The 20,796-nt window shown below is 32.0% G+C and overlaps 1 protein-coding gene across 2 annotated transcripts in view; it reads left to right on the top strand.

Moving 5' to 3' along the window:
• ATP8A (ATPase phospholipid transporting 8A1) overlaps positions 1-20,345 on the top strand; it is a 52,487-nt gene extending 32,142 nt beyond the window's left edge. Inside the window, exons 23-41 of one of the 2 annotated variants that reach the window (XM_089238018.1) lie at positions 414-461; positions 1,572-1,662; positions 2,086-2,150; positions 3,397-3,486; positions 3,649-3,731; positions 5,244-5,349; positions 5,469-5,546; positions 5,737-5,847; positions 6,028-6,102; positions 7,362-7,484; positions 8,464-8,542; positions 9,643-9,704; positions 10,445-10,501; positions 10,693-10,800; positions 11,261-11,349; positions 13,781-13,882; positions 14,854-14,942; positions 15,650-15,693; positions 20,123-20,345. In XM_089238018.1, coding sequence (XP_089094144.1) covers positions 414-461; positions 1,572-1,662; positions 2,086-2,150; positions 3,397-3,486; positions 3,649-3,731; positions 5,244-5,349; positions 5,469-5,546; positions 5,737-5,847; positions 6,028-6,102; positions 7,362-7,484; positions 8,464-8,542; positions 9,643-9,704; positions 10,445-10,501; positions 10,693-10,800; positions 11,261-11,349; positions 13,781-13,882; positions 14,854-14,942; positions 15,650-15,693; positions 20,123-20,176 — 1,554 coding nt within the window. In that variant the 3' untranslated portion in view covers positions 20,177-20,345. The remainder of the gene's footprint in view (positions 1-413; positions 462-1,571; positions 1,663-2,085; positions 2,151-3,396; positions 3,487-3,648; positions 3,732-5,243; positions 5,350-5,468; positions 5,547-5,736; positions 5,848-6,027; positions 6,103-7,361; positions 7,485-8,463; positions 8,543-9,642; positions 9,705-10,444; positions 10,502-10,692; positions 10,801-11,260; positions 11,350-13,780; positions 13,883-14,853; positions 14,943-15,649; positions 15,694-20,122) is intronic. The other variant, XM_089238019.1, reaches the window with a different exon arrangement.
• The last annotated feature ends 451 nt before the right edge of the window (positions 20,346-20,796 follow it).

Genomic DNA, 20,796 nt, shown 5'->3' with positions numbered 1-20,796 from the left:
AATAAGGTAAGTAAAGTAAAGGTATCGTAGTAAAGGATGTCATTATATCTAGAGGAATTAAAAATCAAATTATGGGCAATTCTCCAAGTAAGATTTGAAAAAATATTGTCGTACTTGGATTCGTTTTATTAAATATCATTGTAGCAAAGTTTTGCTGCAATAAAAATAACTTTGTGAGACCAAATATGAAAAGTAAAGCCTTTGTCAGAGGTGAGATATGTGGCTTTTGCTCTAAAAGAAAAATTGTGTCAAATTTTGAAGCAGAGGTTTTTTTTTCCAATTATACACGTCTTTTGAAAAAAAATTATTTTATTATATGTATCTTCAACATTTTTTATTTCTGAACAATCATTAACTTTTATGTTGCATAGCATTAAATATTTACACATATATGTTTTGTTTTTTTTATACAGAATCTTACTCTCTTAGGAGCAACTGCTATTGAGGATAAACTACAAGAAGTATGTTAAAAAAAAATGTTTGTCTATTTTACATGTCTGTCTATATATGTGCAGGTATTTTGAGTGCAGTAGAACTGATTATCTGCGGGTGGACTATTTCGAAGTGGATCAACAGAGGTTCAAAAAATTAAAAAATAACTTTTAGATAGGTGAAGGTTTAACAAAGGGTATGATTAGTTGAAAGGTTCATGGTTATTCACCCTTTTGTGTATAACAAACTTTTTTGCGTAAACTGTGCTATTTAATAATAAAAATGAATGAGAAGCAAACGAATCAGAAAAAGAAATGATTGTGTGATGACAACATCTGTTAAGCTCATTTCATTGATTTATTTGTAGTTAGGATTTGTGACTTGAAGGGGGCCCCTGGACAAAGCAGGTACTACAGACCTTCAAAACTGGGGTCAAAGATGTCAAGTGAATTGGAGTGAATATGCTTACTACATAAATTTAGGGAATCAAATTATAAAACTCTGGACAAAGCCCAACTTGTCTATGCTGAAATTAGATCCCGCTTGTAGTGCAATAATTTAAATAATGAGTATAGATAAATTTTTACATCTTTTTTTTAAATTCAACCTCCTTACCTGTGTTGCTGAATTCTGTTCAAATTCTGAAAAGTTAGTGTTTCCTTCCCATGGAGGCCAAAATTAAGTTTGTTTAATTTTTCTATTGATATAATGCTCAAAATTGAACAGAAAAATAAAAATTCCATATTTTAAATGCATTTTTCTGAAATAAATTCTATAGGTAAAAAAATAAATCATGATTACTTAACATAAATAACTTCAAAGACATGTATCGGACATTCATTTTAAATAGCTAAAATTTGTAAATATATATTCAATTAAAACTATCTTCTGATTACTGTTATTTTAGAACTTTTTTTTGCCATGATTTTCGGTTATCCCATGGTTTTTTTCACCATGGCCCTGGTTAATTGAAGTTATACTGTATTTACAAATAGTGATCACTGTTTGCAAAATTTCTCTCTTTTTTTTTCCTTTTTTTTAATTTTTTGTCCTATCTAAGACGTTGAGAATAGAAAAAAAATTGCATTTCATTTCTGATCTTTGATTTTTTCCCATGAACATTTTTTGTTAAATTTCAGTCTGTTCCTGAAGCCATTGCTGATCTTCTAAAAGCTGATATCAAGTTCTGGATACTCACTGGAGATAAACAAGAAACAGCTATCAATATAGGTTGAAAGTTTGCTATGTTATCACATTATTATAACTTACAGTAATTAGAAAATTCTGCCAGTTTTTCTTGACCTTGTTTGAACTATACTAAATCTAGAAACATACATCTAATTCACTCTTTGTTTCTCTGTAACATCTTTGTACAATGGGATATCTGCTCTGTGTTATTGCCTTCATCCACCAGCCATTTACTTGATAATTATTACAGTTAAAACCAGAAATTACATTGTGATAATAATCTTTTTGTTTTTGGCATGAAAGTATGTTTTTATTTAATTTATTAATAAAATATTTGTTTTTTATTTATTTTATTTTAACACCACATTTTAATTTTTTTGAATATTTTTCACACAATTTCCTCAAAACATTTTAATCGCTCCTATTGTTAATGATTCATAAAGCGCAATCCTGTTATTTTTTTAGGTTATTCGTGCAAGTTACTTTCCCCAACAATGCCTCTTCTTGTCATTAATGAAGATAGCTTAGATGTAAGTATTTTATTATTGTAAAATTGCTTTTATACGACACCCTTTTAAACTGTCCCTTTTAACTGTTTATACAGTTGAGCCTGCTCATAAAAAAATCATATATCATGAAGTATCAGTTATTACATATTTCTTTCCATCCCAGTGAACCTGCAATACCAAAATAGTGTTATATATAACTATAAAGAATTGTTGTGTTTATGAATATTAGATATAACAAAGTTTTGGCAAAAATTGAATTTTTTTCTGTAGGATTTGAGTTTCATAAAAATCACAAATTCTCTTTCAGAAACAAAACTGGATTGTGAAGTACGTACTATCGTACTATTCCAAAAAAGTTATGGATGGGTTCTGTCAGCGCCACATATAGCTAGATGACTGTAAATAGTGCTGGTTCTGGTGATTTCCAGAACCACTCGAATAAAGAGGGATTGGCGTAACCTTCGTTTGGTTTATGTCAGCATTTCTTATTTTTTGTAAACCTCAGGATCATTAAAATGTCTGTAACAGAAAGAGAGAGAAAGAGAGAGTTTGAGTGACCACTCATATTAGTGGTCCTTTATGTTTCTGTCTTCCACTACTCTCTTGCTTCAGTGAACGTTTATTTGCGGCTCCTCAGAATAGTCTAATAAAGAACTTCAAAGTACTAAATAGACACACACTAATATGGACAGCTACCCCTGACATTGGCTGGTGATGTCCCCAAAGAGTCACGATGCACACTGAACTATTGACTTACGAGTCTAATATTTTATTCAGACCAATGGGAATATCATTATTCATATGTATGACACTCATGAATAATTTTCATTTTAATTAAAATTATATTCAAGTCTATCTGGGAATCACCTCTACTGTTGGGGATCATAAATTCAGAAACCCTGCTTTAAGTATGCATACTTCTGTCATTAAACTTACATATTTATCATGCATCAGTCATAACGACTATTGATATTACAGTTTTTTTTCACGTTCCAGAGCAACTTCGTTATATTCAAGCTCGACTGTACTGTCAGTTTTTACACTCTCAACTGAAGAATAGAGCAATTCTCCCTTTGGAAAAAATTTACACCCAAAACATCCCATCGGAGTATATCCCACCATCGCCAGGCCTACATAACCATATTTTAACTTTCTATCCAACTTGCCATGTTAAATTTCACCTATGCAATTTTTCAGCGTCCATATTGAATTTCATTTTTCTGTTTATATGGAAACAATGTCTAATTTGTCACTCTATAATTTTCAGAATACCCGTGAAGCTATGCATCGTCACATGCAGGAATTTGGAAGCTTGCTTAGAAAAGAACATGAAGCTGCTCTTATTACTGATGGCAAAGTGTGTATATGTACATACATAAATTAATTCTAAAGGTTTCTTCCCCACCCCCATTTAAAAATCCTACTTTAGTTTTGATACTATTTTATTACCATTATAATTTGAAAAAGCTCTAGCATCATATCATATTTTCATATTTGAAATTCTCTCATTCTATAATAGACCCTGAAATATGCATTATCATCAGATGTCAGGAGAGATTTCGTTGATATTGCTTTGTCTTGCAAATCAGTAATATGTTGCAGGTAAATTATTGTCTTTATCGGAATAGTTTCTCCTGATCTTTGTGTTGTTTCGAAATGATTTTACAATAACCTATGCCTAAATATAACCTATACGCAATAATAGAAACATTAAATGTTTTTTAATATATCTATGGATACTAATTCTCTTCACCTAATTGCGGAAAAGAAATAAAGTAAAAGAATTGATGTATGAAATTATGTGGTATATGCAAGTCTAGTATGCAGGTTTTCAGTTGCAACAGTCTTTTTTTTAAATCAAAATTTGAGCTCGTAGTACTATTACCATTAGGTTCAACTGTTTGGGTAACTTCCACAAATATAAAAATTGGAACATTCAAAAACCTTAAAATTCAATTTACTCAGAAACATACATTACATGAACACATTGGTTAACAAAGATAAATCGGTTTGGGATAGATAAACAACAGAATATACTTAGTTACAGGGTTCTGGCAATTGTGCCCTAATGCAGTGTTTCTCAACCACTCAGGGCCTTGAGTAATTTGGCGTTTCATTTTTCCCCCATTTACTTCTCACTAGTATGCTTCTACTTACAAAAATAAATCAACCCGGCCACAGGCTCCAAAATGTTGAGAGCCATTGCTTTAATGTATCACTTGCTGCTATGACAGGTTACTTAGGAGAGGTGGCATAAATTTTAATTTAGGGTTGAGAGGATTCATATTTGCAATTGTGACTTTTAATTAAAGTGAAGAAAAATCATCAAGAAATAAATAAGTGCTACAAAGTATTAAAATATTTAAGAATTTTAATAAAATCTTGTATGTGGCCAACCTGATATCAGTATTATCTGAAAAAAAAAAATTGAACGGTAATTTCACTCTTCTTCTAAATTACAATGGGTATTTTTGTAAAAAAAATTATTTTTCCCATTAGTGAGAAATAACTCTATTAAAAGGGAATTACCTAAAATTTAGCAGGATTAATTGAGAAGTATTTTCACGAATCGACGAAATTTGTGGGAGTGAAATCGAATTTTGATGTGTATTGGCAAATACTGCCTGATATAGAATGTATTCTGCCAAGAATCTGTTTAAAAGGACCTTTGGGAATGACTTTTATCATGTGATACACATAGTTTGGTGAAAAATTCTTGACACATTGAAAAAGATTGATAAAAATCAATTGACATAAAAAAAGTGGTTTGCACGAAAATGCTGATCATGGCGGTTTTTTTTTAATTTAAAAAAAATTCAAAATTTCACTCACAGATAGCACTATCACAACATAACAAAACATATCACATAAAATACAACACAAACACAATTAATGTTAAAATGTTTAAAAGTCTATGCCTTGATGAGTATTTTAGTGCAAACTGTACAATGTCAATTTATTTACTTTTTATTAATTTTTTAAATGTGTCACAGATTTTTGCTCACCCTGTATATGCTGAAAAATAATAATAATGAAGAATAACATTGAATAAGGAAGTATCAAAAAATAAAATGTTGATTTCCATTATGACGTGTAGATGTTATCTGTTAATAGGGTGTCTCCCATTCAAAAAGCAGAGCTTGTTGAGATGGTGAAAACAGCCACGAAAGCTGTCACATTGGCTATAGGTGATGGTGCAAATGATGTGGCTATGATTCAGGTATTTTGTTCAGTTGCACATTGATTCACATTTTAAATTCTTATTATATTTCTCAAAACTACTTTGCAAAGCACAAATTCTCCATAACAGTTTTTGTTCATAATTATTTGTTAATTTAGGCAGCACATGTTGGTATCGGTATAAGTGGTGTTGAAGGACTTCAAGCAACATGTGCTTCAGATTATGCTATTGCTCAGGTAGTTTTTTTCACTTTTGTATTTACTCATACAAAAATTACTTTCATTATGCATACAGAATGTTTTTTACCCAGTGCAGATGTTTATTAAGGTATGGCAATATATTTATTTTTGTATCATATGGCATGCTAAATCATTAATCAATGAGAGCTGTTTTGAAACTTGGATTTCTTTTCCGTTTATTTCCCAGTTTCGGTTCTTGACGCGCCTTCTGTTTGTTCATGGGGCATGGAGCCATGGAAGAATGTGCAAACTGATTCTATATTCCTTCCACAAAAACATATGTTTATATGTCATAGAGGTTTGTGAGATAATAATTTTTGATCAAAATCTTTGTGCCGAACGTTCTTATCACCAATTCAATTTCTAAAACAAAGCTAAAATATTTTTAGAAGAATATATGTAAACAATAAATTAATGAAAATTGTGAAATTATTTGTGTCTAAAATCTTATATTTTTTAATCTTTCCCAAATTTCTAGTTATGGTTTGCTATCGTCAGTGGATGGTCTGGACAAACCCTATTTGAACGATGGACTATTGGCATGTATAATGTGGTATGTATTTTTTTATATATGTATAAATTCATTCTTCTAAGAAGAGTGCTTTCTACAAACATTATTTCAGTTAGATTCGTCTTCACAGCCAAGAGAATCTCTTATTTTGCCTCTTATTTTTCATGTTGGGCAGGTGCAATATTTAATTGCATTTTTAATCTTTTTAATAGTTTTCTGTTTTAGTTGAAGTGTAAGCTTTCTCCCCACTTCTTTATTCATACTTTGTTTTTGTGTAAGAATGCCTGTTTTGGTGGATTCATTTTCTACCTCTTAAAGATCTCAACTCAGCCCATCTATTTTGCAACTGGTGGGGTCTTATCCATGATCATCTTTGTTTTAAAGCTGAATGTGAATTGGAAGTACATGGAAAAATATGAATATGGCAGTACAGGGTATTTCAAAAAGAAGCATCCAATTAGAAAAAGTCATTACTATTCAGCTTTTAATCCGTTTTGATCGAATAATGTATAGGTAGAAAGAGGGAAATCTCAAGTTTCATACAGTTGTCGATAGGTAGCACTAATGCCCTTCCTTCTGTCACCACTGTTTGTCAAGATTGGACTTTCCCACAGTTATAAACTGATTCGGGTGAGTTCATTTTCCAGCAGGACGAGCCACCACCAGACTGAAGTTTGAATGTTTGAGAATTTTTAAACAATCGCATTCCTAAACGACAGATCAGTCATACGAGACCTGAGCAGTTAAGCATCACTGGCCCCCAAGATCGCCTGACCTCAGATCGCGCGATTTCTTCTTGTGGGGGGGTTTATAAAGGACTATGTTTATGTGCCTTCCCTTCTGGCTACATTAGCCAAACTGAAGATACACATAACAGTAGCCGTGGAAGCAAACATGCTAGCAAAAGTTTGGGACTAATTTGACTACCATATAGACATGTCCCATGCATCCCAAGGTGGATATATTGAGCACCTTCAATTTGGTTTGCAAAAAAACTTTATGATTAGCCATGTAATATAAAATTGATCTTAAGTGTCTATGTGTTCAATATTTTTTGTAATATACACATTTCAAATCAGGTAATTCTTTTTGAAACACCTTGTATTATGCGACTAAAAGAATGTTTTCGTTTCTGAATCAATTTATAGTGATTATAGATACTATATGCATTTTTTTAAAAAGATTAGAAATATTCGTGCTTACTATGTACGTGGGGTTTGTATTTGCTTGCTACAACGAGTTCCAAAGTTTGTATTAACTGTACTACAACTATATTTTTCTTCTTCCCTGTGCATTTGCAGATATTTACAGCTGCTCCACCACTAGCAATGGGGTTATTTGATCGTACTTGTAGTGCAGAAACAATGCTCAAATATCCTGCTCTCTATAAACCATCTCAGACATCAGAGTTTTTTAATGTCAAGGTAAAGATGCATGTCCATATCATTTCCCTCTTTGAAACCAAGCACAGTGCATGCCTATTAATGTAATCACATCGAGACTCTGGATTTCTGATAAAACAATAACAGATTGATAACTATATCTAAAAGAAATTCCAAAGCAAACACTATAGCCACATGTCCCATTCTATAAAACTGGACAACTCAATTTTTTTCCCACGCAATCAGTTACACAATGTTCAATCCTGCCATTTTCTTTTTTTCAATTGTTCTAAAACAAGATATTTATGCTTTAAGTTAAAATTCTGCATTCATTATTTGTCCATCATGAAAAGTTTGACTGGAACTGCCTAATGTGTTTTATGAATTATGATAATATTTTTGATGTGTGTTTCATAGATCCTCTGCGTGAAAGTCTTTCGGACAAAAACTGTGAATCCGGTCAACTGAAAGAAAATGACCAAGAACTCAAAGAAGGGTTTTTTAAACCTTATATTTGTCTTTACTATACATAGGCGATTGCAAAAGTAGCTTCATGGGTACATGGATTAGAGCAGCTGCTACTGCCTGAAGAGAATAGGGCATTGGGAACCGAGTACAGAAATGTTTATAAACAATTGAGGGTGTACACCTTCTGACCTCCTACATAGCCTTGCAGGTTGATACTGATAATTTTTGGGAGGAAAATAAGTCTGGTTCCATATTTGCTACAAAGTGTGCAAAAAAAAAAAAAGAATTTGACAAAAAAAAAAGTTAACATGAACCGAAATCCTGATAACTATAAACAACTTTTTCTCCATGTTATGATATTGTTGCGTTTTGTACTTTGCAAATGGGATAACAGTACTCCAATAATAACATCATCCGTGATTCTAATAAGTGGCATCTACTGTATTTTGAATATACTTGTGATTTAAATTAGTATCATGGATTATACTCGAAGCATATATTTATAAATCAGTGTTTTTGTTTTTTCATTAGTTTTTCTCTTCTTTTTTTACAGGTGTTTTGGGTTTGGATATCAAATTCCATATTTCACTCAGTGATTTTATTTTGGTTGACATATTTGAGCATGGAACAAGGTGAGTTTTTTTTATAAGACATTCTATTTCAATATCAAATTCAAACTTTAAGTAATGCTTAAATTACAAAACATCATGAGCATAAATCATGAATATTTGAGGAAAAACTACATTGCATAAATTATAGCATAGTTAATACCATACTTGGCTACTATTTCTTAGTTCAATATTATTTCTTCCAATAATTCAACTATACTATATTTCTTGAAACTGTGTACAGGTATCCCTTGCTTTACGCGATTTTACTATATCAGGATTTTTAAAAGTGGATTTTAGGAATTCCAACCTGTAAAATTTGGCACTTTAATCTTAGAAATGGGCTTCAAATCGAAGATATAACATACTTAAATCCTTTGATGACGGATTTGATTGCGTAGCTGAAACAAATATGAGAGAAATTCCTAGATACAACTCACCGGATCTCACTGATGAACAACGTTTGGTAACACATTGACAATGCTATGCGAAATTTAATTGAAAAAAGTGGTTCCAGTGAAACTATAATTTTCATATTTGTGAAAAATATGCAAATTTCTCTGGCTTTGCTATTAAAATTTTCATAAGGAGAAGAAAAATACTGGTTGTCAGCTAAATCCTGACTGTTTATCAAGAGTTATCAGCCTATCATATCAGGCTCTTCAGGAAAAAAACATTCTCACTCACACTAGAATCAATCATAAGTAGTGAAGACAGGAAAAAGTATTAGTTTAATTAATTCATATTGCCTAAATTCAGATTTATTTATATATATAAGTTTGTGAAAAATTAATTCATTAAAAACGTTCCTTTGCTTTTGAGTTCAATTTTTTTAAATTCTTCTGTAGAAAACCAACCACCTACCCTTATCTTTCCCATGTTAAACACCTCACTTTATGCGGTTTTGTATTACACAACTATTTTGTAGAACCAATTAATTGCGTAAAGCGAGGGATGCCTGTATAAATTCATGTCACTTGCTTCATAAAATTAGTGATGCTGCTTTTTCTCATTAAAAAAATATATATTGCAGTGCTATTTTCAAAAATACTTTTTTTTAATGTACTATAATACATTTGATGATTAGATCATTAATCAATCAATAATAATTCAAATTATTTCAGATGTTGCTTGGAGCAATGGAAGAGATGGAGGGTACCTAGTATTTGGTAACATGGTCTACACTGTAAGTTCAATTACCAATTTCAAGTCCAATCAATCATTAATTTCAAATTTTATTTAACAGTAACTGAATTTGTTATACCTACCAATCAAGCTATGTGTCTTTGTGATGATTATGGAGATACAGATTCCTATGCATTATCAAAGCGCATGTGAAAGTTATATCAAAACTCATCACTTCTAAAACTATGAAGTTGAATTTTTTTTTACCATTAACCTCTCTGTGGGGATCTCGTCACAGGTGCTAATATTTTTTAACCGCCTGATTATTTGTAAAAATAATCACAGTAAAATATTTTTATTGCATAGAGTAAACATTTTTGCCTTATAACAATTTTTTTTGGAATTAAAATTATATAAATTAGAAAAATATATAAATTATTATCAGCAGAGCTGCACAAAGCTCAATTTTTTTAAACTTAAATACTGTGAGAAACCAGCTTGAAGGGTTAATAAAAGAAATAAAAAGAATTCTTCCTCTTGTGAAGTTTCTATTCCAATACACACTCATTGGCCAACGATCAGGTGTTGTGTGACAAGATACTTAAACAACTTTAACACTAGGATGATTATCTGAAAGTCTCAAATTCTAATCCTTCATAATATTGATGGGTTTTTTGGGAAAATTAATATTTCTGTATAAATTTTTAAGGTGCCTTTTGATGCATTTTTAAAATTAAAATTGATATTTAAAATAATTCTATGTTTAAGGTTCAAAATAACTGTTAAACATTTATCATTTAGCATGTGGTTGTTACAGTGTGTTTAAAAGCTGGACTTGAGATGAATGCTTGGACATGGGTGAGTTCACATTTTCAAAATTCATGTTAAAATAAAAAAAAAAGGGTGAAGAGTCTTGTCATTGTATTTTAAATATGCTTCTGATAATAATCACGCAAAACCAAAGATACTGGAAAATATTTATGCCTATATAATTTAATTGATTAATCTTCTTTAATATGACTTATAGCACTTTTTTTCCGATATTCAAGCTAACACACCTTGCAATTTGGGGAAGTATAGGCAGCTGGTTCATATTTCTGTGGGGATACAGCAACTGTTGGCCCAAGCTGCCCATTGCGGCAGACATGCTAGGAATGGTAAGTTTATGATGCCTCTTGAACTGTGTTTTTGTTTAATGATTTTTAGAATTAAATTTTTTTCAGCCAACTGCAGGACCAGACATGGCCTGGGCTCTGTCACATAGATGAACTAGTCAGCAAACTGGAATTGAAAAGAATGAATCACATTAGTTTGTTCATGTTCACTCAATTCTATGTGAAACATTGAAAAAACTAATTAATAAATATCAATTATTATTATTTATTTTATTTATTTATTTATTTATTTATTTTATTTTATTTATTTTATTTATTTTATTTATTTTATTTATTTATTTATTTTATTTATTTATTTTATTTATTATTATTATTATTTTTTTGTTAGAATTGTGAAACTGAATATGCAACAAAAATATTAAGGATATCTTTGCTTCTGTATTTTAGCTATTTCAGTTGGTTGCTTGATTTCATTCAATCTTTCCTTTTTTCATTCTCCTAGGATAAGATGGTGTTTGAGTCTGGTGTGTTTTGGGTAGGATTATGCATCATTCCATTCATCGCTCTCCTTGGAGATTTCACATATAAAGTGTAAGTACATCAACAGAATAGTGTAAGTGCAGATGTGTGTTATACTTTTCTTTGATCTTTTCAGCCATCTTTTTGTTTTCCTTTGTACATAAAGAACTTATAATACTTAAACAACTTCAGAATATTAATCTGGAATGAGAGAGAGAAAAAGAATACTTATTCAGTACTTTTTTCTAAATATAAATACAGTCGATTCCCGTTTCAACAAATACCGTTATAGGAAAAAAAATCTTGTTTTAATGAAAACTTTTCTAATCCCCCCCCCCCCCCAAAATGAGTTTACATAGGAACAATCTAAAAATCTGGAATTCCTTTACAACAAAATTTTGTCATAACAAAGTGATTTCTGCAGTCTCTTGGAGTTTGTTATAACAGGATTCGACTGTACTCACCCTTCAATGATTTTATCAAAATTGAATTATTTCTTAAATACTCACCACTGTTTTTACAGTTAAATTATTATTTTAGCCCTCTATGGTCCGGTGTGTATTTGAATATGCACGACAGATACATGGTGAAAAATCCATTGTACCAATTTCTTTTCTCAATTTATTTGGAATTTTAAAATGTACCAAGTGATAATAAAAGATGCACTTTTAGTGTCATTTCAGTACAAAATATGGCTGTATAAGTACAGTACTTTTTATCTAGAAACAATTGATTCCTTATTGGTGTCATCTTTTGAGAGCTGCTGAAATATTATGAGTTCAGAGATGTATAAAATCGCACCAAATTGAGGGAATTAGGAATAAAATCAAACGTAATGCCTATTCAGCTTAGCTAAGTAAGATTTGATCAGTTTATAGATAAGTAAAATAAAGTCAAACTGAATATTTTACCCGTAATTGGATATTGTAATTAAAAAATCCACTCTAATTAATAAAATTTCTGTGTTGATTTTTTTTCAGTAAAAAATTTGCTAACAGTACCTGTGTACATTGGTATTTGTAAAAATAAAATAAAAATTTCAATATGCTTTCATGGGGGTGAACCATAGAGAGTTAAGAAAAATGTCAATGAATTACAGTTGAATCCCATTTTAACTAATACCGTTATTGCAAAAATCTCATTTTAACGAACACTTTTCTAATCTGCCAGATAAGTTTACATAGGAACAATGCAAAAACCTGGAATTCCTTTATAATGAAATTTCATTATGACGAAGTGATTTCTCCGGTCTCTTGGAGTTCGTTACAACAGGATTCCACTGTAGTATGTTGAAGTGTTTATGTAGTTATGTTCTCTCACTATCATTTATCATCAACAAATGTCACTTCAAATTACCAGAAGAAAATAAGGGATGAAAAATATTAAAATTTTTTAAAGTGCAAACACTTCGTCAGAGGTCGCAGCGCTCCTATTTTTTCTACCTTTCTTATTCTTTAGAAATGTCCTCCTATTTTCCTACTTTTGCCACAATTTAATCACTTAAAAATTTCTTTTTTGTGCCATATTGTGTCCAAAAATAAGCACATTTTTTGAAAACAATTTTGTGTTCATATCAATTATATAAATTCAAATCAGCTGTAAAAACGATTATAAGTATTGAATTTATTCATTTATAATAATTTTTAATTACAGCTAAAAATTAACATTTTTTTTTTTTCCAAAGAACTCACTGAACTGGAAAGTATCAGAATTGATATTCTGTTATGAGCCTCTCACTTCATTCATTATTGGAAAATTGTAAAGAAATAGTATTTGCGCAACACGTGATACCCTTAACAAGTGCAAACAAAATTCACTCCTTTTCCCGCATAAACGAAGAGCAGTAAAACATGACTTAAAATCGGTGTACGCTTCTGTTGCAATTCAATCTTTATTGGACCACTGTAGTCATATATTAGAAACACAGCAAACTAAAAATGTGAGAAAGCCAGGCAAATCAGTGGATTGGTGTGGGAAAATAAGCTGCCCAAGCAAGGCATGGGCAAATCAGGAAAGTCCCCTTTCGCAGTACCCGAATGGTGTTCGGGCAAAACTGTTAAGTGGCGCATTTCCAGATCACTTAAGTGACCTGGGATGCTGTTCTAAATCACTCAAGTGGCTTGTGGTGCATTCTTACCTCAATGTGATCCACAGAAGATCACCCAAGTGACACTCAACAAATATACAGATAAATTAATTTGCTTTTTCTAGGAAAAAGTCCATATCGTAACATTTTAACTTATAAATATTTAGCTTAAAAATCAACCAAAGTCTTGTTGTGTGTCAATCTATTCATCTAAAACACTATATGAAATGAAAAACACATGCTATAAATAAATGTAAAATATTTAGCTTTCATGAAAAAATATCTGTAATCAGTTTAAAATGAATGGAATTATGATTGTTTTTGTTGAACCGGCTGTTATTGTGTAACCATTTAATGATGTGCAACATCTTTTTCCATGGATGATTAAGAACCTTTTTTTTATTGTCATTATTTCAGTATCAGAAGATCTGCATTTAAAAACCTGGCTGAGGCTGTCCGTGAAAGTGAAATAGCTAATACCGATCCTGGTACAGTTATACTTCACGCAACTAAACAGAGGTAAATTTAGTTTTATTTTTGTGCTTTTAGTTATCCCATTATTGTGCATTTCAAAGTATTTTTTTCCATGTTTTTATTATGCATTTGTAATTATTTAATGCAAAATACAACGCTGAAATTTTACTTTCATCTCGGTGAAATAGTGATGATTTTAATTTTTAATGAATAAAATACTTCAAAAAATATATCAAAATATTTCATTTCATACTTCAAATCCAGATTGATCCTCTTTATGCACGTTGCACAATTAAGTATTGCTTATATGTCTTTCTGTAAATAAATCTGATGAATCACCTACCGCACTAGAAAGACAAAATCTCATATTGCCATCAAACCACTGAATGGTTACCACCAACATTTATACTAAGACTGAACTGAAAATTATTTTAATTTAATTTATTAACTCTTATAGCTGCTTATTTTAGCAATCCCAAAATATCTTGGGTTCTTAAAGCTCTCTCTCATATCCTCAACCCTGAACCCAGATACGGTTGTAAGTTTTCTTCTCCCAATAACATGTTTTCCTCCTCCCCTTTCCCCTGTCCTGCCAATCAACTGCCAGTGAGCGGAGTCAGTTTTTGTACAAAGTCTGATAACAGAAGTGGGGGAGTAAGAATGTTTTTTCCTTTCCCCTTGATGTAGTTATATGATTAAGCATACAGCATAAATAACAGAAAACAATAGTTTTTTTTCTTCCTTATTTTTTAATTATTATTGTTTGTTGGGGGGGGGGGAGCTTTATCACTTTGTGCAATTGAAGAAAAAAAATCTTGAAAATAGGTGGCAATTTTTCTAGAAGGTTTAGTGATTTCTACTGAGTCAGTTATAATGCGGATCAAGAAAATTTTTAAAGCCTCTTTAAAGGGTTAAATTACTTGTGCGAATCAAGTGAATGTTAATTAATAAGCACTGCTGATTATTATTATCATCATTATCTGAGTGTTTTTTTAAATCATCTTTGTTCATTTCAGGCTCACGGAAACTGCCAGGCTGTTGAAGAATGTATTCAGAAGACCATCTTCACACGTATCAGCGGTACCTCTTGAAATGGAATTGCAACGTTAGTTTTTTATGCAAATTCATGTCTTTTCTCAAAGTTTATGTAGTTTTTATTTTTACATCTTTCTAAATCAATGGCCTTTCTTTGTTTTTTGACATAGGAAATCAATCTAACTCTATTATTTTGGATAGTTTTCTTTATTCTAAGAATAAAAAATGTCTTAAACAGGAAGGAGTACTTAAACAGATTATGTTATTAATTATACATAACTGTAAACAAGTATTCTTCATTAGTTCAAAATGAATAAACAAATTTTACAGGTTTTTTTTTTAATTCTTAAGTGAACGTCATTTACGGCAATAATGTGTAACATCTTTGTTACTTATTCTTTTAAAAATATCATCTAGTGAATTTTTTTTTACATTATAAAGCAACTTTTTGAGTATTCCATAACAGGTGTTTATATCATCTACATAGGTCTCCAAACCTGAAAAATAAGCTAAAATTGCTTCTTTTTTTTAAACAAATCATAAGATACTAAAATTCCCTGCCAAACTAAAAGATAATTTTGAATGTTAAAAAGAATTTTTCATGTTTGCATAATTGTGCTATTATTGAAATTCCATGCAGAAATCCATTATCCTTCCCCCTGACTATGTATTCTTTCCTAAATACCCAACCTTTCATTGTTCCGTCTTTATAAGCGTTATATGTGAGTACGTGCTGTATCAGTAGTGTTTGTATTAACCTGACTAAAATGTTTGCAGATGGCTTTGCTTTCTCCCAAGAGGAACATGGTGCTGTTCCACAGGTAATTTTCTTTGTGCATGTGATCTGTTTCCCGCTTATCTATTTTCTGCTTACTGCAAGTGCTTCCTCCTCCTTGTCTACTTTATTGGGTTCGGTGCTATGGTTACATTTTTTACTACATTTTCCTGGCCTTAATGGAACTTAATGTCTTACCTAAACAGTTCTGGTCCCAAACAACTTCTGGTCTTTCAGCATTGAAGAAATGTGAATTGAAGAATAAGTGCTGTTTTTTCCCCCTATCTGCTAGAATAGCATTTCGCAAAGTTGGGAATATTGTGCTTTGAGGAGGGTAATGAAACAGGTTGGGGCAGCAGAAGCTACAGATACAGCATGGAATTCTGTGGGTTGTTCTAGCAAGGGGGTGAACGAAAAAATTTCCTTGAAAGTGGGGATAAAACATAAGTTTAGAAGATTAGTAGGTTTAGTGAGATTAATAGGCTGCCACTTACTGCAATTTCAATGAATTAATTTTTTTTTCTTTTTATAACCCAATTTACTTCTTTACTGTAGTGGGTAAATCAACTATATGTATACACATACTCTTACATTGAAACTACAACTTAAACACTTCCATCTTTAATAGAACATGTGGAGCATACATTTCTTGTAAGATGAAATTTTTTACAGTGGGTTAAAACTAGTTGTTTTTTTTTTTCAGCTTTCCTAGTTAAATAGTTATATTTTTCTACAAAAAAATTATGAAAATAATAAACTAATTGATTGTTTGAAAATTTCAGTTGATGATGATTTTTAACTGTTCAGAAATACTCGCACATTTACGTTGTCATATCCAAGAAGAAAAAAAAATTTCCGAGGTCTTGGTCATTGAGTTCTTAGAGAAAACTGTTTTCCCGAGAGAGTCACATAAAAAAAACAAATAGATGAGAAATAATAAAGTAAATCTGCAAATTTACCTCCTGCCTCCTGAGGAGGGAAGGGAAAAGTTTACCTTGACTTACGTTGTTGGTCTTAAGGCCTGTTTACACGAGACAAGTGCTTTAGTGGGCAACTTAATTTTAACTTACCGATTCTTCTTGAAACTGTACACAATGAGTGGTAAGTAGGCGCTCATTGGATCATTTTTAAGGAGGTGAGCGCAGTTAGCGCATACGCGCTTCAGTCTACTCAAATCCACAGAGAGAGACAGACGCAATGCGTGGGAGTATAATAGTAATAATTTTTTATTTATCTGGCATTCAGAGAGGTGCTTTTTTTAAAGCTCATAGCTTTCATAACAATGGATGAAGATGATCAGGTAGAACTTACGAATACTGTGATCACAGCCACATTATATGATATTTCTTTTAAAGAATATAAATTTATTCAATAAAAAAGGAGAAACTTTTTTCTCACTTGCGCGAGAGCAACACACTGAGCAAGAAGTAGGTCACGCAAGGGAAACAGTTCGCTTGTACCCTTTTTTCGCCTTTGCCACCCACGTAAGGGGGGCGAGAGATGACGCCACAGGGGAAAAAAGAATACACAACATATTATAAACTTATGTAAGTCATCAAGAAGAAATATAAGATTTCTCTATTTCTCCTCTAAGATGTAAATATCGATTATATGATATTTTAATCGTTAAAGAGGAGATAAATTATATGAATTATGTAAGCCGAAAATACGGGAGAAGATTCTTGGCATTTGTAGGAAATTCTAAAGGTTAAAAATTAAATAATAAAAATTCATTAAACATAAAAATTATTTCCAAATTTTCGAAATTATTATTTTTTAATTTAATCTATAGAGATGACATCTTTATGTTGAATATTTGATCATGTATTTTTACAATAGGTGGCAGCAAATTCGTTCTGGACGAGAGAAATATTCGAAAGCCCCCTTCCAGTTTTTAATTTATAAATCCTCCCCACCTGATATATATTTTTGAATCTTCAATTTTTTTCAACTCCTGACATCACGTCGACAGAATATTCCATAGCTTTTTCCAACATCGAATAATTTTTAGCTTGTTTGTTAAGGTAATTTTCATTTCAATAGTTCAACAAACATTCATGGCGAAGATATTTTTCAACAAACTTGAAGCTTGTGTCCTCTGGCCACCTCACCATCCAATATTTCCGTGGAATTCTAGCGAAACTTCAGGAGACGATGGAGTATGAACAGGTTCGCGCTTGAGATCAAAATAAACCCCTCCGTGAGAGAGCAAAAAGACCCCTCCAGCGCGGCAGGTCACGCCCACTGGCGCATGCGCATACATCTACTTAACCGGAAAAAATAGAACCGTTCGTATTCACTTACCACTAAATCACTTGCACACTTGCCAACTAAAGCCGTGTAAACGGCCCTTATCGTCTGCATACATTGTATCGTACTTGGCAACTAAAAATTAAGTTACCAACTAAAGCGCTTGCCTTGTGTAAACGGGCCTTTAGGACAAGTTAGTCACGCAAGGCAAAGTATCACTGTATTACAAAATTCAATATTTCATTAACTTAGAAACTTCTGATATTGTTGTTGAACATGTAGAAGAGTGATGTAGCTCTGTGTCCATGAAACATCTGACTAGTGTGCCAAATTAAATTTCTAATTAGCCCACTCAGTCTTTAGAATTATTTTTTGATTTAGAATGTACCAGTTTCTCTTACACCACCTGAGTGGTGCAGTGGTAAGATGCTTGTCCACCACCGGGTGAAGGTTACCATCAGGTCCTCTGGATCATTTCCTCATAAGACCATACTACTACGTTCAAAAAGTTCCAAGATTTATTTTATTACGGAACAATGAATACAGGTAGAACCTGTTTTTTTGGTGTTTCCTTCGAAGTAACTACTCTGTTCAATTATGTGTTTTTTGCCATTGTTCATACAAAGATATAAATGCAGATTGCCCGATTTTTTTTTTTTTTTTTTGTCACACTCTCCAGTGCCTTCATTGTTGCTTGCTGCAATTCTTTGTAACCGAGAAATTGTTGCCCCTTTAGCAAATTCTTTATCCAAGGAAAAAGGAAAATGTCACATAGGGCAAGATCAGGGGAATAAGCAGGTTGTGAAAGTATCAAAATATGATATTTGATATTTTGGCAGACACCAGGAGGGACTTGTGAGTCCTTTAACATCTGTATGATTCAGTGAGATGCCAGCAACCAGCTCTTTGGAAGGCCAAGTTGTTTGTGCTCCATCACGACAATGCGCCGGCTCACAGGTCCCTCCTGGTATCAGATTACCTATCAAAACATCACATCCCAGTACTTTTACAACCAGCTTAATCCCTGATCTTGCCCAATGTGATTTTTTTCCTTTTTCTCAAAAAGAATTTGCTTAAGGGGCAATGATTTTCAGGTTCTGAAAAAGTGCAACAAGTAGTGAGGAAAGTACTGCTATTAAACCATATACGTGTCTCATCTACATTCCTCTACAGAACTTCTAACGAATTGGTGCGTGTTGGAATGTGCTCGTAAGTGTAGTGAACCTGATGTGAAGTTTGTTTCTGTGTAATTCTTGTTATGTGTAGTGCCACCATCTGCCATCAGTTTTTCTAACTATGAGACGAAGGCACTGAAGGATGTGACAAAAAGAGGCTTGCTATCTGCATTTACATCTTTGTATGATCAATGGCAAAAATGCATAATTGCATGGGATGGTTACTTTGAAGGAAACACCAAATGAACAGGTTCTATCTTTATTCATTATTCTGTAATAAAATAAGCCTCAGAACTTTTTGAAACATTGTAGTTGACAAGTTCTTTTCCTATTGAACCTGAGGCAACCACACTGATAAATGGCGCCTTTATTTCCAATCCAACTCAATCAGTTGTAAATTGCTGTCTAGCGAAATGGCAGAGTTGATGTGCAGTAAAGTAGTAGTAGCTCCTCTTGTAAAAGAGAGATGACACCATGAAAACTACACAAGCAAGTGGCTGCTAAAAACTAAATCTGTAAACCCACCTCCAGGTAAGAAACATAGAAGAAAAATCCATAGCTATGGTATTGAGTATAAACTGTAGGTCAAGCTCTAATCACCCATCTGGTATTAGTATACGTCCCGTTAAGTCTGTATGTCTAGTTTTTGGACATAATGGTGGTTTTTTGTTGCAGTGATTTGATTTTAGTGCAGTAATCACAGGTAATTTAACCTACCAATAGGTGGCAGTTGACAACTTTGCACTAATTGGATGGCTAGCACTTATGTCTCATTTTTTCAAAAAAAGAAAATCTGAATGATTTTACTTTAAATCATAAAAAATTCCTCATTTTTTTAGTCAAAAATAACTTTTGTATTTGTCTGAAGGTACACTTTTGTTCAGAATTTGAAACCGCACAAAAATCTGCCTAATTCTTATTTTCTAAGGTTGACAACTTTGCTATTTGATCAGTATGAAAATATCAATTTGATAAAGTTGACATTTTATTCATATGAAGGATGTGATAAAAAAAAATACACAGTAACTTATCACACCTTTTTTTTTTCAGTCTGAACTGATTCGTGCCTATGATACAACCAAGACCAAGCCTCAGGGTGTATAGGCAGCATCCGAAGAATGGATCCAAGTTCTTCAACGATGCAGTTCAGCGCTGGCAGTTTTCAAAGAAAATTAGAGATTTTACTATTTTACTTTCCTGCATTGCGGGTTCAAAGCAAGAATTATTTAGCCGAAATCATAATAAAATTGTAAATTCCTTTTTTCGGAATCTGAACAATTGTTGGTAGTGTTTATAAATTGAATACATATATATATATATATATATATATATTGATGTGACTCTTTGTGAATGATGAAAAAACTATGTATACATGCATATTATATACATAATTCTGTGATATATATATTGATCAATTTTAGATGTTGTTCGCCTGCCACTACAGAGATATTTGTAGTAAAAAAACAGGTTCATGTCTTATTTTTTTTATTTTCATAACAAATGTGCTCCATAACTGTTTTTTTAGCTTTCATAGAAGTAATTTTCTCACTTTGTACCATTTCATGATTAAAGGTTTCTATCCGGCTTAATACTAAAGAAATTATGGATGGCAACTTTCAGGCTGTTTGGCCATGATTCGAGAAATTCATGTTGTGACATTTTGTCCACATCTTAAGCTTTAATAACACATATAGTCTCTGTGACAAGTGAGAACGGTGTGGTAT

Source organism: Pholcus phalangioides, unplaced genomic scaffold (genome assembly GCF_987345545.1).
Source record: "Pholcus phalangioides strain wild (caught in Gottingen) unplaced genomic scaffold, Ppha-v1.0 ptg000010l_1, whole genome shotgun sequence".
Classification (NCBI taxonomy): Eukaryota; Metazoa; Arthropoda; class Arachnida; order Araneae; family Pholcidae; genus Pholcus; species Pholcus phalangioides.
The sequence above is the reverse complement of the archived record's forward strand: the minus strand, read 5'-3'. Positions and strand labels throughout refer to the sequence as shown.